Genomic DNA, 23,883 nt, shown 5'->3' on the forward strand with positions numbered 1-23,883 from the left:
TGCACAGAGGTGAGAGTCATAACAGAGCTTGCCCTGCTGCAGGGATCTCCATCCCTGGTCTGGTTGCAAGCACTGCACTTGGAAGTCCCAGAGGTGGGGAACCTTGGTGAAGTCTAGTGTTGGTATCCAGAATCCTTTTGGAGAGCCTTTGGGGAAGGCGTAGGCCAGAGCGTAATGGGCCTTTGCAGATGGTGAGTCTTTCTTGGAGGCGCTGTTTCCTCTGGTTTCTTCCTGAGCAGTTTTACTTTGCTGTTGCCAGCCTAGTGTGTGCCCCTTTTCACAGCGACTGGGGCAGCATGTTCGCTATGAGCTTCAGGGCCTCTTTCCTGGCTAATCCTTGACTGGGGAGGCAGCACTGGACCTGGCCTCTGTTCCCTGGCTTTTCTCTCTCCCAATTGCGCCTGGAGGAGAGGGGCGTGTCTTAGCAGCTGCTCACCCATTTTGCCAGGGAGTGTGTATGACAACTGGTTACATTCACCAGAAACTGGGGGTGGGGGGGGCAACAGGATAGTGTGCTAGCCTGCAGCAGTGAAAAGAACCAGGACCCTTCTGGTCCTTCAAAGACCAGCACACTTGGTGTAGCATAACTTGATGGCAATCCTGTCTGATGGCCTGCCTGGCTGCCACAGGCATCCATGGGTAAGTGGAAACATGACAGTCTGACAAAGGGCAGGTTTTTTGTCTTTTCAATCAGCCTCTCCCTTTTTCCTTTTTGTGCCTGCACTTCCCCTGTCTGACCCATAGAAGCACCTGCATTGAGTTTGCCAGTCTAATTCTCTCTGGTTCCCTTTCCAAACAGTTATGACTGATCTCTTCTCCAGCTGCAGTTGTTCCAGTGCTGCTTTTGGCAGACTTTGGATGCTCTCCTGGTTGCATTTTGGAGAGCAGGAGGAATGTGGCATGACCAGGAATGAAGAGCAGCCCACTTCTCTGGCTGTCCACATGCCAAGGCTGCAGCCCCCTGCACAGATCCCTGGGTATTGCTCAGTGGGTTTCATGTTTGAGTTAGGAGATTGAACTGATCAGAGATTAGGGTTTCTCCAGCTCAGCACTGGGGATGGGCGCAGCCAAGCCGGCATCACTGCAGATACTCAAGTATAAGTCAATGTCGTACACTCCCAGGGTTTTGGGCTGCTCAGAGTTCTTGGTTCTTGAACCCTAGAGCCCTCAAGGACCCCTGTTCGGTAGTACCTCCACCACCCTATATGTGCCAGTGTCTCAGTCCAGGGACACTGAGACCCTCTAGGCTTAATTCTATCCCTTGCAGGCACTGAGCACTTTAATTAAAGCCTCAGTCCTCAAGTTACTAGTCCTCAATGAGTATTTGGTAGCTTGCTGAACGGCTAGGCAGGATTCTGAACCTTTGTTCCCAATAGACAATGAAACAACTTAGTAAAAGGATTTTTACTTTATTAAATACACAGGGTTACATAAAGTTACAAAAGGAAGCAAATGCTAGAGGCATAAAACTTCTAGGAAACATATCAGCATTAAAATAACAAAGCTAACTGGCTATCTCTATTATTCCCTAACTCTCACCTGGGTAAGCTTTCTTTTGTAGATCTTTCAGCCAGATTACCTAAGAGGCTCTGTGGAGCAGGCTCTCCCTCAGGATTTTGCACCCACAACCTTTTTCCACCAAAAACGACAAAGACCAAGACACACCCCTTGGGCTTTGTTCTTATACTTCTCATGCTAACAGGTCTGAGGTGACTCTGTACTCATTTAAACTGTCCAATCAGAGGCCCTTGGGACCAGAATCTTCCCGAAGTGGGGCTGGATGCTAGTCCTCTTAGTTCTTCCCCTCCCCACTGGAGATTCATGGGCGCCTCTCTGTCTGCTTAGGTGCTACATCATCACCTTCCATTGAGTTGTAAATTCTTTCCAGCTAGGAACTGCAAGCCACTCCTCTGTTGCTTGGTTCTGGCTTTACATACTACTAGGCCTAAATGATACATATTCATGACAGTCGATCTCACAGATAAGTTGAGGGCAGCCTTTGACCCAAAAAACCATGGAATTTTCTATGATCCTCAGATAAGTGTGTGTGTGGGGGGGGGGTTAAACTTAGGGGTGTGTGAAATTGTTTGAAAACTGGCCAGGAGTTGTTCTGAGGCAGCAGCAAAAAGCCAAAATTGGAGCCATTAAACCTTCTTCTCCAAACAGGAAGGGAGATGAAGGTGCTTATGGTAGGCTTTGTGAGGCATACAGTGCTGTACTTCCATAGTGGTAGCCATCATACAGATTACAATTCCCATAAGCACCATCACATCTTACAGTTTGGAGAAGACGTTAAAATGGCTACCTTTTTTGCTTGCTTTCTGTTGCTACTTTAGAACAATTACTGAAAAGTAAAATGATTCCTCCCCCCCCATGTCCTGCTTCCATTCCCACCTCACCAAGCAACTGCTCCTTGAAGCCTCCTTCACCATATTGACCTGTGCATAAGACGACCCATGTTTTCAGGGTCAATTTTAAGGCATAAGTTTTTTTGACTTGTACACAAGTATATATGGTAAGTATTGGGTTGATGCGGTGGTTCTCACACTTTTAACATCCACTTTTTAGAATAAGAATCTTGTCAGGAGCCACTGGAAGTGACATCATCAAGCAGGGAAATTTTTTACAATCCTAGGCTGTAATCCTACCCACACTTACCCAGGAGTAAGTCCCATCCACTGTCATTGTTTAAAGCATATACATTGTAGCCTATTCAAAGTACAGATCTGTAACATTTCTCCAAATGTAGACACATGCCATGGGAGCATCAAGTGTAATATATTAAAAGTAAAATATTGAAATGAAATTGGCTTGCGACCCACCTAGTGGGTCTGGACCAGCAGTTTGGGAAACACTGGGTTGTTGCATTTAATATATAAAGGCAGTTCTTGTTTCATATATGACGATTGAAATGTTGATGGTATGAATACTATAATGGAAGTGTGATTCTTGGTTTCATGAAGAAATGTGTATTTCAGATGTGAGACTTCATAGTTTACATAAAAACATTTTTTAAAAATACCCAAATATCTTCAGGTAGCAGGAAACATAATATTACAAGGCAAAGGGGAACCTCTTACCTAAACCTTAGGAAGTGGACTTTTCCTCCTGCTTCCCTAGTGCTCCCCCCCCATAGGGCAGTCTCGAGTGCAGGACCCCAGCTCTGTCATGGGCCTGGATCTCTTCAACATTTTTGTCAATGGCTTTGATGAAGGGGTAAAAATAAAGTTATGAAATTGATATAAATTAATAAAAAAATATAAATCATTGAAAGGAGTCCTTATTACATTATTAGATGCACCAACTTGCAAGGAATAGCTAACACTGCAGAAGATGGGAGAAGGGTCTTGATGTTGCTGTGGAATACAAGCTGAACCTGAGCCAGCAGCGTGATGTGGCTGCAAAGAAGGCAAATGTGGTTTGTGCTTCATTAGTACAGCCATAGCTTCCAGGCTGCAAAAAGTAGTGGTTCCACATTGGTAGACCTCATCTAGAGTACTGTTTCTAATTCTGGGTGCTAGATTTTAATGCAGCCAAAGGATTCAGCCAGACTAGAGCAGCTTCAGAGAAGGATCATGAATATGGTCAGAGTTCTGGAAAACAAATCTGTTGAGGGAACTTGGTATGTTTAGCCTGGTTAAGAGAAGGCAGGGGAACAGCATGTCAGTGCTCTTCGGATACCTGAAGGGGGCAAAGATTTGATCTCTGCTGTCCCAGTGAGTAGTACTAGATCTAATGGGCTTAAACCAGGGATGGGGAAATCCAGCTTGGCTTGAGTCGAGTCATGAATCTCTGCCCCTTGTGACTTGACTCAAAAATGAGTCATAAGGGGAGCACTTTCCGAGCTGCCTGAATCATTTTTGCAACTTGGAAACTCTCGTGTGTCTTTTTGATACACGTGTCAGACACTGGGGAAAAAAACGGAGCCATTGCCAGGGTGTGTGTGAGTTCTGTTTAACTGCTGCCCTATCCCATCTGTAAACAGGGTGGCAGGGGATGGGACAGACTGTGAGAGAGTGAGGACAGAAACAGCAAGGAGGAGGGTCACACGTAGCAGCTGTGAGGCTTACCAGGATGACCTGATCCTTTGCAGAGATACTCAGAAGTAGTCCCACTGCAGCTGGTCATTCAGTGGGGCTTCTTTCCCCCAAGTAATAATGGAGCTCTCAGCAGCCATGTGTTTGGAAAGCGTGATCGCTATGACCATCCCCTGCGCTTCCTTTCCCCCCTTCCCTGTGCTGCTTCAGCCAATTCCAAGGCAAGAACCCCCCTCAGCTACTCCTGCTGCCCTCCCTCATCCAAAGGAAAAAACCAGACTGCCCATGCTTGTCCTATGATCATCAGTTCCTTCCTGTCAGAGATGGACAAGAGAGCCTGCTCCAGCCTCTCCCCCCCACCCCAGATGCAAAAGCAGCTTTTTCTTGCCTCCTGGCTGGAGCTTGTATGATGCTCACTCTGTCTGAATGATGCCCCATGAGGTTTTTCACACTGTAAAAGCAGTAAGCAAGCACACCCAGACACAGACTCGAGTCTGCACGCTTGGGGACCGAGTGCTGGGTCAGGGGCCCTTCAGTGTTTTGCTGAGTCTTCCACATGTGTGACTTGAGTTTACACAAGTCAGTGGAAAACGCTGATTTTTGTGGCAAACTCGAGTCACCTGACTCATACTTACCCCTTGTTTAAGCAACAGAGCAGGAGATTTCAGTGCAGTATCTGGGAAAATGTCTTAACAGTAGAAGTAGTTTGATAATGAAACCAGGTGCTGCAGTTCCTCAGGCTTGGCAGGCACCTTTTGGGGATGTTCTAAAGAGGGTTTTCGTGCTTCAGCCGGGCGGCTGGACTACGTAAGAACATAAGAAGAGCCCTGCTGGATCAGGCCAAAGGCCCATCTAGTCCAGCTTCCTGTGTCTCAGTGGCCCACTAAATACTTCAGGGAGCACACAAGACAACAGACACAGCCTGCGTCCAGGAGCTTGCACATACCTACCAGGACTTGTAACCTGTGGTGAACTTTTTCTGCAGAAATTTGTCCAATTTCCTCTTAAAGGCATCTAGGCAAGATGCCATCACTACCTGTGGCAAGGAGTTCCACAGACTAATTACACACTGGGTAAAGAAATATTTTGTCTGTCCTAACTCTCCCATCACTCAACTTTATTGGATGTCCCCTGGTTCTGGTGTTGTGTGAGAGGGAAAACAGCCCCTGCATAATTTTGTGTCTCAATTATGTCCCCCATCAGGCACCTCTTTTCTAGGCTGAAGAACCCCAAACACTGTAACCTTTCCTCATAAGGAAGGTGCCTCAGCCCAGTAATCATTTTAGTCTCTCTCCTTGCACCTTTTCCATTTCCACTATGTCCTTTCTGAGATGTGGTGACCAGAACTGGACGCAGTACTCCAGGTGTGGCCTTACTATTGATTTGTACAACAGCATTATAATATTAGCCGTTTTATTCTCAATATCTTTTCTAATGATCCCAAGCATAGAATTGGCCTTCTTCACTGCTGTCCTGCTTTGGGTTGACACCAGCTGTTCACCAGCACCCCAAGATCTCTCTCCTGATCTGCCACAGATAGCTCAGAGCGATTTAAAAACAGCCTTGTTGACCTTTGTGATGTAAGATAAATTAAGAAGACAATCTATCAGTTGTCCTCAAAGAGCTTAGAAAGGAGCTTCACTCAGCCCCTCCCTTCACCAATGCAAAGTGATCACCTTTCTTTCATGTGCTCAGTGGGAAGGAGGGGTTGCCTGGAGAGAGAAGAATTGATGGATTGTCAGCCAGCTGTCCTCCCTCCCTCCCCCCCTCATTAAGGAGGCTACTGTTAAAGGACTGTTCAGTTTTTAAACTGATTTTAACAGGATGCATTTTCCCCCTTCTCCAGGGATTAGCACATTCCTTCTCATTTGCAGTGGCCGTTCGCGTTGAGTCAAATCCTTGTATAAAAGATCAGTGTATAACAAGGCTGGACCTGTATAGTCATACATGTGATACACAGTGCAAAAAACAGGATAGCCCCCACCCTGCTGCTGGCTGTCTGACTGCATAGTTTGTGTCTTGTTTAGGGATCCTTAGAAAGCTTACCAGATGCTTACTGCCTCCAGATGCTCTGCCCTGGAGTTCACAGGCTCTGATCCACAGGCAAAGAGCCCTTTCGCTCTTGCCCTTCGCACCTCTGGCAGACCTCTGTAAGGGATATCACCTGGCCACAAGAGGAGAACAGTTAGTCCCCTGGCAACAGCTTTGCCCCAGCAGTCTTGCTGCCTCCTCTCTTGCAGCTGGCCTGCAATGGAGTCACTTTCTTCTTCCTTCCTTCTCCCAGCCACGGGCAGACCTCTGTCACTAGATGACTAGATGGCCCTGAAGGTCCCCTCCAACTCATTCCCATCTTTCCATGAAAAAGTAGCAAATCTTTAAACAACTATGGGCTATGTCAGAATGCCAATGCAAGGGAGGGCACCAGGATGCAGGGCTCTTGTTAAATGGTGTGCTCCCTGGGGCATTTGGTGGGCCGCTGTGAGATACAGGAAGCTGGACTAGATGGGCCTCTATAGGGCCTGATCCAGTGGGGCTGTTCTTATGTTCTTAACTAGGGTATCTAATTCTAGCACCTTCTTTTACATTTCCTGCAAGATATTTCTGTATTGGGGTGGAGAGTGGTGCACTGGGACTAGCGCATTTCAAGTGTGTTCAGCCATGAATTTCTTGGCGACTGTCAACTAGTCACTGCTTCACAGCCTAACCTACCTCACAGGGAGAATTAAACAGGTGAGGGTAGAAGAACACCATATGCTGCTCTAGGAAGGCTGGGATTGAAAAAAAATCATTAAATTAATAATACAGTGTAGAAGGTGCATGTTTCTACCACTGAGAGGGTGAGATAATACCAGAATGGCCAGTTTAGCTAGATGAAGCAAAAATGGTCAGGATTTCCATGTTCCAGGTCAGTTGGGTGATGACTGAGACAGTGGCTTCTTACAACACCCTTGCAATGTAGCCCATTGTGGGTTAGAGGTGGGGCTGAGGCTAGTCTGGATTTTCAGCCAAAACCCCTCCATCCAAAATACATGCTGTCTTGCAGCAAAGGTTGGTGTAGTTAAATTGCTCCGTGTCTGTCTGTGCTAAGTTTTTTCGTCCATTGTGAGACTGTATTAATAATAAAAATGAACCAAATAAAAATGATTGCCCCCAGATCCAACTAGCTCACATTCGGCAGTTAGATATATGTATATTGGCTGATGTGGTAAGCACAATATTATGAACCCCCATCAGTGGCATTTGTTAGTGACAAGGGAAGGTCTTCCGGGTGAGTAAAACAGGTGCAAATTCAGTTCTGTCCTGGCCATCAGCAGGCCAGTTGCAATGTGGTCAGGCAGGCTGCTTTGGTGGGCACAAGCCTTGTGCTGTGGCACCTGGAGTCACCAAAATCCCATCGCTCTCTCCTTCCAGAGGAGGTGTCAGAATTCCCTGTGTGCTCCTGTGCGTGTTTCTGAAGGCACATGGGAGGTTGCCCCCCAGCCTGGGGCCCCCTGGCTCAGTCTTGTCAATACCGGTGGGCAGCAGCTCTCCTGGGCTCCTGGAGGAGTTTTTTTCTGCCCTGCCTGGAGGTGCCAGAACAGGAACCTTCTGCTTATCATGTAGGGGTGGTCCCTCCCAGAAAAAAATGCATAGGGCAGCAGTCCTGTCCACTCTTACATGGGAATAAGCACCATGGCACCTGGTGAGACATGCCCAGGGCTGTGCCTTGCAAGTTCATTTTTGCCCACCAAGCTAGCATGAAGTATTAAAAGTAGCAAAAGACCTGCGAGCCTTTGGACAACTGCAGCTGGTGGTCAGGCCCAGGTTGGGGGGGGGGGCAGGATTGTGATTTCTAGAGCTGGAGATGATAACTTCATCTAGTTTAGCTAACAGATGGAGGTAACTCCTAGAGCACCTTGGAGATGCTTTAGGAGGACTTCCTGCTACAGGCAGGGTTTGGACTAGATGATCTATTAGGGCCCTTCCAATTCTGTGATTCAGATTACTTGCTGTTGTATGAAAGCACTGTGGGAATGAAGGGGAAGTGGGAAGAGGTGGGTTTTGCAGTCACACACTGATAAGCACTCTGAACTCCTGAGCCTGGCGTTTGGGGCAGGTATGAGAGGCAGTGCCCATCAGCTCTCTCCTGTGAAGGGCTTTCTGGTTCAATGGGGTTTTACCTAGAACAGGAAATGCGGTGGATGTCTTATCCATGTCTGGCCACCTTCTGTCAGAGCCCAGAGACACCTGGAGCATGTCATTAGTTTTAACTAAAGCAGGGGTGCCCAAACCCCAGGCTCCCAATCCAGCCCGCGGAGAGGTCCCAGTCTCCAATGAGCCTCTGGCCCTCCAGAGACTTGCTAGAGCCCATGCTGGCCCGACGCAACTGCTCTCACTGTGAGGACGACTGTTTGACTCTCACTTGAGCTGTGGGACGAGGGTTCCCTCCACTACTTGCTGTTTCACATCTGTGATCCAGCAGTGACAGCGAAGAAAACGCTGGCCTTGCTTTGTGCAAGGCCTTTTATAGGCCTTGAGCTACTGCAAGATCTTCATTCATTCATATAAGTTCCTTCATTTATGCAAATTTATTCAAATTTTAAATGTGAATTAATTTTTCCCCCCAGCCCCCAACACAGTGTCAGAGAGATTATGTGGCCCTCCTGCTAAAATGTTTGGACACCCCTGAACTAAAGCAAGAGCTAAAGGACAGGCAGACAGATCCTTCCCTGCAGACGTGCAGCTGTAGATTGAGAAGGAATCTAGGGCAAAGGGGTCTGTTTGCTGGGCAAAGGGACACTGGGGCACTTGCGTTTTGCACGGGGATCGTCAAAGTCCCTCTTCTTCCCAGGACCCTTACAGGGGCTGCTTGCCAATGTCTCCCTCCTGTTTGGAATAGGGAACCATTTTTTCTTTTGCGTTGTGAACATTGTTCCCTTTTTGTTTTGAAAAGTGGTATATACTTCTTTGTAATCTCTGTACTAACTGCAGTCTCAGGTGCTTGAGTGTCTGTCAGTTTGTATGCATGATGGGGCTACCCACAGCTAGGATGGTGAATTCTGTGAACTGGGGTGGGGGGCTTCCTAGGTATACAGATAAGTTTGTAAATTAGAAGAAAAGGAACCTCCTCCCCCCACCCTCAAATCTCCTGATGAGGACTGAGCATGTCCCGTGGCCCCAGGAGCCTTGGAATGCTGAGGCAGCAGTTGGAACAAAACAGCAACACAACCTGGGGAGGGAGAGGGAAGTGACCTGCTTGAGTCAGTGGGGCCATCAGGGTTGGGGAGTGCAAGTTTCTCTTAAGAGCATAAGAAGAGCCCCACTGGATCAGGCCAAAGGCCCATCTAGTTCTGCTTCCTGCATCTCACAGTAGCCTACCAAGTGCTTCAGAGAGCACTCAAGACAACAGACACAACTTGTGTCCTGGTGCCCTGTCTTGCATCTGGCATTCTGAGGCAGCCTACTGAAACCTACTATGATGGACTTTTCCTCCAGAAATTTGTTCAATCCCTTTGTAAAGGCATCTAGGCAAGATGCCATCACCACTTCCTGTGACAAGGAGTGCCACAGACTAGTTACGTGCTGGGTAAAGAAATATTTTGCCTGTCCTAACTCTCCCAATACTCAGTTTCACAGATGTCTTCTGGTTCTGGTGTTAGGTGAGGGAAAAGAGCATCTCTCTATCTACTCTGTCCATCCTCTTGTAATGTGATCATGGCAATTGCCCAACTGATGCATCCTTGCACTCTTGTGGCCTGCAGCTTGGCCACCAGTGCCCAGGATTCAGAGGGGGCTGGCTGAAAAGGAATGGGTATTTTTATTTTTTAATCAATTTTTGGAGGCAAAGCTTGAATGATCAAGAGCAGCTTTTTTTTCTTTTTTGAAGGGGGAGGAAAAAGAGAAAGGTGAAGATCCTTGGTTAAGCTGAAACAGAGCCCAAGCCTATGTAGGTCTACTCAGAAGTAAGTCCCATTTGAGTCAAGGAGGCTTACTCCCAGGAAAGTGTGGAAAGGATTGCAGCTACCCAGAGCAAGATCACCCCCAGAGTAAATGGGGGCTGCTCACACACATACACCCCAGCATGCAGGTGCCACCCCTATTCCCCCCAGGCAAGACGGAGGAATGCAGGCTGTGGCATTTGGACACCCCCCCCCCCAAGAGCAGGCTGGGCTCCCTCCTTCCCAAGCAGAGAGAAGCGCTGCGCTGCCCGCACTTATTGGTGGAGCTCTCTCTAGGTCAGGCTTCCCTCCCAGTTTGAAACCTGCCAGGAGTGCACCCTGCGCTGATGAGATGCAGCATCTCTGTGGCTGCCCGAACCTAGAGAAGGCTGACTGGCAACGAGATTCAGCGGCGCTGTGTGCGTTCTAAGTGAGCCTTCTCTGGTGCCAGAGGACGCTGGAGAGGGCTCGACGGGGAAGCACGCTTAGCACCGCCCAGCCAGGTTCTCCAGACTGAGAGGGAAACCCGAGAGGGAAACCTGGGACAGCAGTCACACTCTGCACGGCGCTCAGTGCAATTGCTGGCAAGCTTTCTCCAGATGGGGAGGGAAGCCCAAGTGCATGCAGTGCAGGAAGCTGCAATGGCTGGGCTGGCGACCTCTTTCACTGGAGGTAAGCCAGATGCCGGGGAGGCTCCACCACCTCCCCCCACCATGTTTCACACGCCCCCCCACCTCACACTGCCCCGTCATCTCGATCACAGCCACGGAAAAGCAGCAAGTAGGGAGGCAGCATGTGCGGCTGAGCTAAGCAGCTATGGCCACCTCTCTCCCCAAGATGCCTAGCGACACCCCTGGGGGCTATACCCACCTCCCAAGGGAGTCCGGATGCCTCAGACTGAGGGTGTTATAGGAGATTTTACAGAAACTGAAGATTAATTATGCTTTGCAATTTGATGGGCTGGTTAGGATGTTTTAGAGACATGAATAGCAAATTCTCACTAGACCAATTTTGGAATTAAATATGCTTTTAAAACTATTAATCATAGAATTAAAATTTGAGAGCTTTGACTTTTTTTTTCCTTTTCTGCAAAAGAGGAAGATCAGAGTAAACAATGTGCTGATCAAGCTTTTGGCTAATTGCCCAAGATCTGTGTGCACACCTTGCCTCAGAATGTGGCGCATGAAGCACTTGCTTGATTGCCACTGGCGACCTGGTGGCACTGGTGGCAGCGGGGGTGGGGGGTGGGGTTCCTTTTAAAATGCACCAAGGAATTACCCCTGGTCATTTTCTGGTGTGTTCTAAAGGAGAAAATGGCCAGGAGTAGGAGTCAGCCCCTGAGACAAGTTACCAGCACTCCAAGCACTGCTGAAGTTGCTGCTGCTGCTGCTGCCTGCAGAGGTGTTGCAGAGACAAGTTTTAAGAAAGGGAAACAACCTTTCAATCAACAATCAATCAACAGTATTTATATACCGCTTTTCAACTTAAAGTTCACAAAGCGGTTTACAGAGAAAAATCCAATAACTAAATGGCTCCCTGTCCCAAAAGGGCTCACAATCTAAAAAGATGCAAATGAATACCAGCAGACAGCTACTAGAACAGACACTGCTGGGGTGAGATGGGCCAGTTACTCTCCCCCTGCTAAAAAAAGGAGCACCCACTTGAAAAAGTGCCTCTTACCCAATTAGCAGGGGTTACCTTTCCAGAACACTGCCAGGGTTGCTGAAGCCACCGCCACCAGCAGGAGCAGCAAATCAAAGGGAGAGACAAAGGGACATTATTTCCCTGCCTCACAATACTGAGCCCACACAGTTGCCCTGGAGTCATCAGAATTGGTCTTTCAAAGAATGTGCTCTTTTTTTAAATTAATTTTTAAATTATTTTCCAAAATAAAAACAAACAACAAATATAAACAAACATATAACAAACACAAACTCAATACACAACACAAAAAAACACACCGTTGGAGGGTGCAGGCAATCATATATCAATATATCTAATCAATCAATACATATCTTCTAATTTTGATCCTCTTCTTGTTTAAGCTCTTAATATCATTTATCTATCATATCATATACTGTATAATATATCATGTATACAATATATTGATCTAAATGCCCGTCTTATACATTTACAACTCCATTTTCAACCAAGCATAAAATGGTCTCCATTGCTCCATCTGTGTCAATTTACGCTGTTGATCCAAAGTCACTGTAAGCCTATCCATTTCCGCCACTTTCATTATTTTCTCTATTAATTCATTGTTCGTTGGAATTTTAATAACTTTCCAATATCTAGCATATAAAATTCTTACAGCAGTTAATGTCATAATAACTGAATACACATCATTTTCTTTATAATATCTAAGATAATATTAAGCAAATAACTTTTGGAATTGAAGGAAGACTTTCTTTCATTTTTGAGGTAAATTTAAGCTATTTATGTTGACAGAGTAAATACTCCATCTTGCCTTAACCATCCTGTTTCTTTTTACTATTCACCTTCTCTTTTTGTCTTCTTGTCGCTATCAGTGAGTGCCTCCTGGCCCCTCTAGTTTCTTCCTTCTCTGATTCCTCAGTTGTCTCTGAATCATTTGATTTCTTTTCTTCCAACTCTATTTCTACACTTCCTAGTTCTTTTCTTCTCAATTCCTCTTCCTCATTTTCTTCATTTCTCGTCTCTGATCACTGTACTCAAGAAGTTTTCTGCTTTCATTGTTGAATTTATATTATATCTCTGTGACTGGAATTGAAAAAACATACCTTCCGGGAGAAGCCATCTATATGGTATTTGCTTTCCTCTTAAAATTTTTGCTAGCTCTTCATATTCTTTTCTCTTCTTTCTCACTCTCCATGGGACATGTCTCAGAATTTTCACTTTGCTACCCTCCACCATCCATTCCTTTTCCTGTGAGATCTTCAATATTTTATCTCTGTAAAAAGTTCAGATGAATTTCACATGGATTTCTCTTGGTAGTTCATGATTTCTTAGATAAAAAGTGCTCACTCTTCTAGCTGAGTCCAGATCCATGAGTATCTCCTCTGTTGGTGTGTCAATCCACTCTGATATTAAATCACCAATCAGATGTCTTGTATCTTCCCCTTTCTGTTCTGGTACATTTTGTATTCACACCACTTGAGCTGCACTCTCCATCTGAATTTCCATTAAAGTTGCCTCTCCATCATATTGGTTTTGTTCTATCTCCAGTATTCTAGATTGATCTTTTGTTGTCTTTTTTTTTTCTAATTTTCTAATCTTTTGTGTATTCTCATCTGCTTGGCCTTTAACAGCTTTCAGTTGCACAAGGAAATTTTAAGTCAAACCTTTGCCTTGCAATATTTTTAACGCCACTAGATGTCCTCAGTGTATCGTCCTCCTTACTTCACTTGTCAAGTCCTGTTCTTGTCCTTGCTAGTTGGCTAGTTGGCAACCTTCAGTCTCGAAAGACTATGGTATCGCGCTCTGAAAGGTGGTTCTGGAACAGCGTCTAGTGTGGCTGAAAAGGCCAATTCGGGAGTGACAATCCCTTCCACACTGGGAGCAAGTGCAGTCTGTCCCTGGTCTGTCTCCCTGGCTATGGGCCTTCCTTCTTTGCCTCTTAGCCTCAGACTGTTGGCCAAGTGTCTCTTCAAACTGGGAAAGGCCATGCTGCACAGCCTGCCTCTAAGCGGGCCTCTCAGAGGCCAGGGTTTCCCACTTGTTGAGGTCCTCTCCTAAGGCCTTCAGATCCCTCTTGCAGATGTCCTTGTATCGCAGCTGTGGTCTACCTGTAGGGCGCATTCCTTGCACGAGTTCTCCATAGAGGAGATCCTTTGGGATCTGGCCATCATCCATTCTCACGACATGACCGAGCTAACGCAGGCGTCTCTGTTTCAGCAGTGCATACATGCTAGGGATTCCAGCTAGTTCCAGGACTGTGTTGTTTGGAACTTTGTCCTGCCAGGTGATGCTGAGAATGCGTCGGAGGCAGCGCATGTGGAAAGTGTTCGGTTTCCTCTCCTGTTGTGAGCGAAGAGTCCATGACTCGCTGCAGTACAGAAGTGTACTCAGGACGCAAACTCTGTAGACCTGGATCTTGGTATGTTCCGTCAGCTTCTTGTTGGACCAGACTCTCTTTGTGAGTCTGGAAAACGTGGTAGCTGCTTTACCGATGTGTTTGTCTAGCTCGGTATCGAGAGAAAGAGTGTCAGAGATAGTTGAGCCAAGGTACACAAAGTCATGGACAACCTCCAGTTCATGTGCAGAGATTGTAATGCAGGGAGGTCAGTCCACATCCTGAACCATGACCATTGTCCTTGCAATGTCTTTTTAAATCCACTAGATGTCCCCGATGTTCTATTCTTCTTATTCTCTTGTTTTGATTCTATTGCTTACGTTTGTTGCTATATCAACCGAATTCCTAACAATGAAACCACTTTTGCAAAACAAAGAAATGCAGATCTCCAGCCCTCTCCAAGATCAGGGAAAGGAAACTGAGCATTTCAAAGCAAAGTTTATTTCCCAAAATGATTAATTTGTAATCCAACAAGTTTTAGATTTTTAAAGTTAGAGTTATGTTCTCATATTTCCATAACAAGCTCCTCCTAAGCTTCTTCTCACACAAGCAAACAAATGAGAGGAGAAAGTCTCCCCCCTCTTCCTCTTCCCAGAGGGGGAAAACCTGCCCCTCCTTCTTCTTCCCTCCAGCAAAAGCTTAATCAGGCAGTCAATTAATCAATCATTGATTGACACACACAGGGGAACAATACTCACTTAGTTCTACCAAGGTCCTTCCCTGCTTGGGGCCTACAGCTTAGTTTCAACATGAATCCTCACCAACACTGACATTGATGGCTGGGTTCCCTTGGAGAAAAAACAACCCCTGGCGGGGCCCTTCCTCTCCGAAACCCAGTGCACCATCTGTAGGATCGTGCACAGATCCTGATCCTGTAGGATCCTGATCACAGATCCTCAGATCTCCTCAGACCCACGGTTTTTTGGGAGGAATAGCATGCTTTCCCAAGAGCTTTCAAGAGGTCAGAAAAGCACAGCCATTCAGTTGCATCTGGCCCCACCCTCCCTCTGAAGAACCAGCAGTGCACCTGGATGTTGTTCCATGATGAGGCTGCTGTGGGAACCTGATCGCCAGGTTGCTCCTATGGATGCTCCAGGCTGAAGCCAGGTTACATCTGCAGAAGACTGCAAGGCATTTCTTCCAGACAGTGCCTTTGTGCTGAATTCTTCAGATGTTGTTCCTAGCAGGTCACTGATTGTTCTGAAGTGGGCAATACGGCAGAGGATGTTGTGCACCATTCCCCCCATGGGGTGGAGCGAAGGGGACCCTGTTTTGTTTTCGACATTCCCATCTCCCTGCCTTGTGGGCCACTGCCTGCAAGCTACCCAGCCTCAGATTGCCTTTTGACCTGCGGTCACCGAGGAGAGAGCTTTCTGCAAACAGCACTATGTTTTTGCTGGGCATTGAAGCCTGAGCACTTTGGTTTCCTTCCAGGTCAAGGTGTGCTGGACTCGGCCCAGTGCCTCAGGAGTGGAGGAGGGCACACTCTTTTTGTCAGCTGACAGCCTGACTTGTCGTGAGCCTGGCAGTCTTTGTTATCTGAGTAGGTGGGTCAGGCTTGGTGCACAAGGGATGCTTGTGCCCCAGCACCTTGCTTGAGAAGAGCAGATCCAGGCACTGCACTCTGATACTGTTTTTGGTCCTGTCTCTTCTGCTGCTTCTGGTGATGGGTTTTTGTTCTGTGCATGTACTTTGAGTCTGAATGTTACCATGAGCAGCAAAGCCAGACTTCCCAAAGTTGACCTTAAGCCGCCGTCCCTTAACAGCCTTGGCTTTTATGTCCTCTGCTTGTTGTCTGCTGAAAAGCCAGTTTGCAGATCTTCACTTGAAATGAGAAGGAGAATTTAAGAGCCTCTCTAGGACCCCAGAGGTTGCAGGGACGCTATTGGACTTCTTTGCACCAGGCTTCACTCAGGTCGTTGGGGCCCCACTTCAGTAACATTGGAGCATGTTTGCTCATGGCCTTTGAAGTAGTGGACACAGGAAGTCCCTGGAGTCGGACAGTAGTTGGCTGAGAGCCCAGGCGGACTGAGGTAATGAAACGGCCGAATTGTTGGCAATACACCCTCAGCTGAATTTCAGAAGCAGTGTGGAAACAATCCAGAGAGCCAGATTACTGAGCAAATAGGAAGAAGCTGTCCTTAAGTGGAGCACATTAAGCAAGGTAACTTTTGCCCATGCAAGGGGAGTTATGCATATCTCAAGACGTCAAGCATGTGAGGAAGCTGTGCGGCTTAGGGGTGCAAGTTGATCTCTTGCATTTGGGTTTCTTTGAGAGTTTGACAAGGCACCTCATTGAAGGTGATTTGGATCATTAGCCAAAATGGAGCCGTGCCCAAGAGGGTGCTGAGGAGCAAAGAGCAGAGTTGGCACAAGGCGTGTGTGTGGGGGGGGGGGTGTCTGTCCCTCTCGAGCTGGAAAGAGACCTGGGATGAAACTAGCTGGATCTTTAAATGAACTGTAAGTGCGAGGATGAATGGCGAGGATACGCTGAGGGTGTCTGATCTGTGCCACATTGCTGGAGGTGCGCAGCTTTCTGGCTGGTGGGAGTGCTGTACTTCTGCACTAGATAGGATTGGGCTGTTAAAGTGCTACCCTGTACATATTTACTTGGAAGTAAATTCCATAGTGTTCAGTAGGATCTACTCCCACATAAATGCGCATAGGACTGTAGCCTTAATTTAAATGCAAACTGTCTCTCAGGTCGCCCTTAGGAAAGACTGTGGCCTAAATACTAACCTCTGCCCCAGGCAGATTTCTCAAGTTTGTCTTGCACTGAGCTTGATGCTTTTTCCTCAGCAAAGGTCCTTGTGGAAAAAGTTTCAAAGGCGGCATCTGACCCCTCCTGCTGACCACGATCTGATCTGGCTGCTCCTGCTGCTGGAGGAGTCCTGGAGCTCTGCTCCCATTGGACTCCACCCCTCTTCCCCAAGCTGCCTTTGGGTACCTCCTCTCCAGGTAGGACTGGAACGGCTGCCACAGTGTGCCTGACAGTCCCATCCCAGCAAGACAGTTCAGTAGTTGCAGGCTCTGTGCCCCTGTGCCTGTATCTGGAGAGGACGGCCACAAGTTTGCAGGCCTTGTCTAGATCCAGACGGGATGACTAGAGGGATGCGTTCTAAATGGGCTTGCCTTCAAGGAGCCATTTCGACACTCCCCGACACAAAATACTGCTGCAAAGTGTGTTTGGATGGTGCTCGTTCCTTGGAAGACGTGGCTCTGCTGTTCTACCAGCTGCAGCACTTGGCTGCTGGTCTCGTCCTTTCCATATCTTGAAATGCTGCTTGTTACCTTTAAAGCCCCAAGAGTCTTGGACCCAGATTTATGGGCTGCAGTTATACGCACCGGGGGACGACGACCCATAAATCAGGTGCAAAGCATATTTGTTGTGTCTATGGTTAGGTGCATTTTTCTGAGGAGACCAGGAAGTCTGCACTGTATCCAGCACAAGCCCCATGAATCTCCTCGGACTTGCCCCATCTCCTAAGGTGGCACAAGTCCAAGGAGAGTGGAGTGACTTGAAGCTGCTCCGCACTGCTCGGGTATGTGGGTTAGGATCTGGCATAAGAGCCGGATCCCAGCCCCTCCTCCCATTCCCCACCTGCCCCCAGGACCGCCCTCTGCCTTCCCTCCCCCAGAACGTTTCCCTCTCATCTCTTCCCCGCCCTCCACAGAGCCTTGCCTCTGCTGAGCTTGGCCAACGGAAGGCTCACTCCCTCCATTTGCGTGGAGGCTGAATTCAACCTCCATGGGTCATCGCACCTTCACAAGCCGGCCCAGCCAACTCTCCAGGAGGTGCAAACATGCCTTAGGCACATTTGCGACTCTCCTGGGCCAGCGCAAGGGACTTGAGCCGGCCCAAGGGCAAGTCAGGATTCCACCCGTAATGAAAAAATGGGGCTCAGCATGCTGCATGCGTTGCTTGTGGTTGTGGCTGCAGCCCTGTGCACATGACTGGGAGTGAGGCAGCCTGTGCTGTTTGGGGGAGGACTTATTTTGAGAACTGATCAATTGGAGTGGTGGGCTTTTCATCTGTTTGTCTAGGACAGGTTAACCCACTGAAGCCTCATGTGCTTGTACAGGTTGAGTCTCAGTGTCCAGGAGGGTTCTGTTCCCAGAACCCCCGTGGATGCCAAAAATTGCGTTAAAGGAAATCCACTTTAAAACTATGCTCCTTTGCTCAGCGATTTAAAAATAGCCTTGCTTACTTTTGCAATGCACAACAGAGACTGCAGGCAGACAATCAATCAGTCTCTCTCCAGGCGCTTAGAAAGGCTTCACTCTGAGCCAGCGACCCTTCCCTTCCACTTTCCACTTTCACTTCCACTTTGCATTCTTTCACGTGCTTGGGGAGGGGGAGGAAGGGTCACTTGCTTCCTAGTGAAGCTGTTCTAAGTGCCTGGAGAGAGATTGTCTGCCTCTGTTACAATGGTAAGTGAGACTGTTGTTAAAGGACATTTTTTCCTTTAATTGAAAGGGCTCTTCCCATCTCATTGAGATAAACTGCTGGTGAAAAATCCGTGGAGAATTTGGTTATACCTGGAGTATTTGGTTATACCTGGAGTATTTTGATAGAAAGGCGGTTATTAATGTTTTAAGAGAAATGTTACAGTATGACGATGAGTTTGCAGCAACAGTGTAACCTGTGACTTGTGAATAGATCTGTTGAAGGAAGAAGTTCTTCTCTCTCTGAGGCAGCGGTTTGCAACTGCTGTGCCACGGCACACTAGTGTGCCGTGAGGCAGCCTCAGGTGTGCTGCAGGGCCAGAGGGGGCAGGCAGCGGCCAAGCGCAGGAGAAGCAGCTGCTTTGACCCTCACGTGGCAGTGGTGGAAAAGGAGCAGCCAGGGCTGCTTTGCATCTCCTGCTGTGAGCAAGAGGAAGTCTGCAACACGATCCTCATTTACCTGGAAGTAAGTCTCATTGACTATTATGGGGCTTACTTCTGAGTAGACACGCCTAGGATTGTGTATGAGGCCCCTTGTTGCCTGCCCCACGTGCTGATTGGGCAGCCAGAGGAGCCTGGAGGAGGTCTGGGCAGAGTGAGTGAGAAGGAGGGAGCCAGGGGCAGGCAAGCAGGTAGGAAGCCAGCCTAAGAATGGGCTGGCTTGGCTCAGGGTCCACAACAGTCCCTTCTCCTTGCCACAGTTGCCTGCAGCTCCCCAAAGCGACCCTCCCTGCCTTTCCTTTGCCTTTCAGAAGAAGGGCGCTGGGCCACAATCCTGTCCACACTTTCCTGGGAATAAGCCCCACTGACTCTAATGGGGCTTACTTCTGAGTAGACATGCATGGGCTGAGCTCTCAGGCTCCTCTCCTAGCCCCACTTTCCTGGGAGTAAGCCCCATTGACTATAAGGGGACTTACTTCTGAGTAGACATGCGTGAGATTGAGCTTTTAGTAACACTTTTTTCTGAAATACAGGAGCAAGCAGTTGGCAGTGGGGAGGAGAGAATGTGAGGCAAGTGATTCTGGACCTTGGGAAGGTGGGGATGAGTGAGGGGAGGTACAGTAGGAGAGGTGCTAACTGCAGTTAGGAGAGGAGGGGGGAATGTGCCTGTGGGAAGGGGTGGGGTGGGGGAGAGGAAGTGCCAATGGCCTGCTCCTGTATTTGAGAAAAAAGAGTACAACCAAAAGCCCAAGCCTAGGCATGTCTACTCAGAAGTAAGACTCACAGGCACATTCCCCACCAATGTCCCCCCTAGTCTTTGGCTGCAATCCTAACCACACTTTCCTGAGAGTAAGCCCCATTGAACAAAATAGGACTTACTTCTGAGTAGTGCCCTGAGTCATTAGGATTGTGCCCTTTGTCATGTAATGATTTAATTGTATTAATTATATTAATTTAAAATTTATTGTAATGTAGTAATTTAATGTAAGTAAAAAAACTGGGAGTGTGCCTTGACAATTTTAGTGCTTTGACAGTGTGCTGTGAGCTCAACAAGGCTGAAAATGGCTGCTCTGAGGGGATGTGCCCTCTGGCTGCACACTGCGGTATAGACGCCCTGGCATATTTAGGGGGGATCAAGGGGGACAAGTGCTTCTGGGCAGCACTTCTGCGGGGGGCACTACTGCCATCCACTGCCCCCCATGCCACCACCTGTGGTTCCCCCCCCCCAAAGCAAAAAATGCCTGCAGTGCTGCTGGCTCTTTTGCTTAAAAAAAAATGAATCTGTGCTGATTGGAGGGTTCAGCTTCTTCCCCTTGTAAAAAAAGTGGGAGAAGGGGCGGCCTTCAGATTGGCTCAGTAATACCTGAAGTAATTGCGGTGACGTGACTATGTCACTGCAGTTGCTTCCTGTCTGGGGGCATCACTTTATCCCTTGGCCCCAGACAGCAGGGTGACCAGGAACACCCCTGTGTAGAGCAGGGGTGCCCAAACCCCGGCCCGGGGGCCACTTGTGGTCCTCGGGATCTCCCAATCTGGCCTGTAGGGAGCCCCCAGTCTCCAATGAGCCTTTGGCCCTTCAGAGACTTGCTGGAGCCCATGCTGCCTGACGCAGCTGCTCTCAACATGAGGAGCACTGTTCAACCTCTCACTTGAGCTGCGGGATGAGGGCTCCCTCTTCTACTTGCTGTATCACATCTGTGATGCAGCAGTGGCAGTGAAGGAAAGGCTGGCCCTGCTTTGGGCAAGATCTTTTATAGCCCTTGAGCTAAGTTCCATCGCTAATAAATTAATTTATGTAAATTTATTCAAATTTTAAATGTAAATTAATTCTTTTTTCCCCCAGCCCCTGACACAATGTCAGAGAGATGATGTGGCCCTCCTGCCAAAATGTTTGGACACCCCTGGTGTAGAGGGGCTTCATTGACACACTGGTCCATGCAGCTTGGGCGTTCTTTCTTCGGCTTGTCTTGTTCCTTTTGACTACTAGTATTAGAGAGAGCGTCCCAGTTTAAAGTAGCCCCTTGATCTAGTTGTGTCTGCCAGATCTGGACAAACACCCCCTGTTCCTTGTCCTGCTGCACCTTCCTCAGTGCTGAATAAAAGTCTTCCAGTGGTGGGTTTGGATGGCGAACCTGAGTGAAGCCAAGTGACAGTGTGGGAAGAGTCTCTGGGGAGAGGGAACCTCTCTGGCAAGGCTGCTTATCACCACAGCTGCTAAGCGTGACTCGGGTAGCTCAACCAAGAAGTAGCATTTTGGAGTGAGTGAAAGGTGCCTGCAGTTCATCAAGGAGCTTCTTTTGTTTTTTTAAAAGTTTCCTTGGCCTGCTCTTCTCCCTTCATAATTGTTCTTTAATTCCTTTGCAAGTGTATGTGAGTTCACCACTCCCATGAGTGATCTTGAGAGTTCTTGGAACAGGCAATGACGATGGCCCTCTCAGCCTCAGGTTTGCTCCAGGCTGCCTGCTGGCATGTGTGGAGGGGGCGACTTTACAGGGCACCATTGTGTGGGCAACCATTTTCCACCTGGTCCTTCATCCTTCACCACTCTAGTGGACTGGAATGTGTGATTGCATGGAGTAACTCCCCCCCCCCATCCTTCTGGCTTCCTTTTCTTGGCAGTTGCATGCCAAGGGAACATGACCGCTGTGGGGACCCCAAAAGATGCCAACCTTTTTTGGTTGGGCAGTGGGGTTAGGGGCCAGCTTGCCACCTGCCCGTTTGGCCTTGCCTTTTCTCCAAGGCTCCTCGGCTGTAGGTTCCAGGAGAACAGCCTGGTGCCTGGGTGAGCCTGGGCTTCAGCTGACTGCCTGCACCCTGGACTTGGACGTGGAGGACTTCTTCAACGGCGGCGTGGTCCGATCTCGCTGATACAATAAAAGTGGTCTTCCAGAGTGCCTTTCCTGACCCTCTGTGGTGGTCTTTGTACTTTGATGCTCTTTCTTGTCAATGTGTTGATGCTCTTTTCTTTGTTTCGTAGCATTGAACAGACGGGTTGATTATTCTTTTCAGATATTAATAAAGCAGCGGAAAGAAGAAATATGAATAAGGCTCCCCCAAGGTCCAGCCCATCGCGCAGGTAAAGTACCCTGAAGCAACAGTGTGGGCCCAGGGCAGCCTTGCTGCCTCCTCTGCTCCCAGCAGGACACCTCTGTGGCAGGGAATCTTGGAAGGATTCCACATTCCTGGCTGGCGGCTGCCCACAGGTGGCAAACCTCGTTTGCTGCTGGGCTTATCCCGAGCGCAGCCCAGGCTGGGGGGCTGCCTGCCTCTGGAGTGTCCCTGGGGAACACTGAAGAGCCTCGAGCGTCCTGCGGGACGTGCCAAGAGGAGAAGGCAGCAACCGTCAGTCGTTGCAATGAAGGGCAGAGGCTGGAGGGAAGTCCTTTCCCTCAGGCAGTCATGCGGGTTCTCACACTGCAGCTGCTGGCACTTGCTTTGCTGTCTGGGCCATGCCCTGTTGGGGCTATACCCAACATGCATGGGTGCCTGGATTGGCATGAGCACCTAGCTATGCACAAGCCCCACGCCTGGCTGTCACTTCTGCTAGGACAGGAGCTAGGCCGTGGCTGGGGGTGCCAGTGGCTGGAGCGCAAGCGGGTGCCAAGGCATCATTCCAGATGCCAGTGGCCAGAGCGCAAGCGGGCGCCAGGGCATGAGAATGCCCTGAGTGCTGTGGGCAGAGCACACACGGGCACCAAGGTATTGCTCTGCCCCGGGTGCCAGTGGCCAGAGCGCCAGTGGGCCGCTTACCCGAGCTCTTGCACCGTGGCCTGTCCTAGTGGCCCAGTGGGCACGAGCGCCTTCTCCATTCAAGAATTGTAGCCCCCCTGCAGGAGGGGAGCAGGCGTTGTTTCCCTCCTGCTGGCCTTTCCTGTCCTGACTCTGTGGCCGTTCTGGGGCACCCCAGTGAAACGTGCAGCTCGGCTGGGCTTGGGGAGATGCTGTTCAAGTGCACAGGTAAATGCACAGTGTTGCTCTGAGCCTGGGACCCAGGAGGGCAAGAAGTGAGTCCTCAGTGGTGTTCAGAGCTGCCCTCTGGAGTTTGAGCTGAGCAGGCGGACTTGCGGAGGGCGGACCAGGCCTGGTCCTGGGGTTCCAGTCGGAAGGAGTGTGCTTCCTTCCTCCGTGGGAGGCCAGGAGGCCCCTGGGCCTGTCCTGTGCCCTGAAGCTTCCTAAGCACGCTGCGAGGTGGGATTCTGGTGGTCTTTCTGGGACTCCTGGCCTGTCATCCCGGGAACATGTTCTGGAAGACTCAGTGTTGTTACTCCTGGGGTGGTGTGCACGTGAAACTAGTGTCCTGTTCTTGGGGAGAGCCATACTCCTGTGGCTTGGGTGGAGTCCACAGCCCATCTCCTGTGGCAGCACTTAGGTTCTTCAGAGGCCGGGGCAGGTTTGGATTATGGGTTACGTATAGATTCCCAAAGGAGACTGGGTGAGCTGGCTTTTCGGAACAGTGCTGACGGCAGGGCCGATCTCACCACAGGCGTAAAAGTATTTTGGGGCCTGTCTTACTAATCCCCTCTCATAGGAAACTGGTGGGAATGGGGGAGTACTTTAGTAGCTTTGCAAACATGGATTGAAGTGGTCAGTACCAGATGGGACTGCAGCACTTTAGGCTGTGGGTGGGTCAAAGGACTGAATGCACCTCTGGACAACTCATCCCTGCATGTAGAAAGCGTGTGTGTCAGGGCTCTGATTTTGAAGCCAGTTTTCTTCCTGATATGTGGAGAAGGCCCTTTTTGGTACAGAAGACTGTCCAGCCCTGGGAGCCCCTCCCCCCAGTAGCCCCCAGGTGTGGTGCAGCTTGGGGGAGAGATCAGCCATTCTCAGCAAGGGAACCTGGCACCTGGACACCTCAGTACCTGGACACCTAGGCACACAAAGCTCATTCGCTCTTGGCTGTTCTGAGAGTTGTGTTTCAGTAGAAGGCGAGTGGGGGCCTCAGCCAGCAGTTCAGCCCAACCCACTGGTAGCTCCTCCCTAAAGG

At 48.9% G+C, this 23,883-nt stretch overlaps 1 protein-coding gene across 4 annotated transcripts in view; it reads left to right on the plus strand.

The window, feature by feature from the left end:
* The window catches only part of NCOA5 (nuclear receptor coactivator 5), a 29,879-nt gene that overhangs the window by 2,089 nt on the left and 3,907 nt on the right, over window positions 1-23,883 (plus strand). For 2 of the 4 annotated variants that reach the window (XM_066626336.1, XM_066626338.1), the window contains exon 2: window positions 21,906-21,972. The exons of 1 other annotated variant lie outside the window; for it this stretch is intronic. In XM_066626336.1, the coding sequence (XP_066482433.1) occupies window positions 21,935-21,972 (38 nt within the window). In that variant the 5' untranslated portion in view covers window positions 21,906-21,934. Of the gene's footprint in view, window positions 1-15,960; window positions 16,174-21,905; window positions 21,973-23,883 lie in introns of those variants that run through there. One more of the 4 variants, XM_066626337.1, reaches the window with a different exon arrangement.

Source organism: Tiliqua scincoides, chromosome 4 (genome assembly GCF_035046505.1).
Source record: "Tiliqua scincoides isolate rTilSci1 chromosome 4, rTilSci1.hap2, whole genome shotgun sequence".
NCBI lineage: Eukaryota > Metazoa > Chordata > Lepidosauria > Squamata > Scincidae > Tiliqua > Tiliqua scincoides.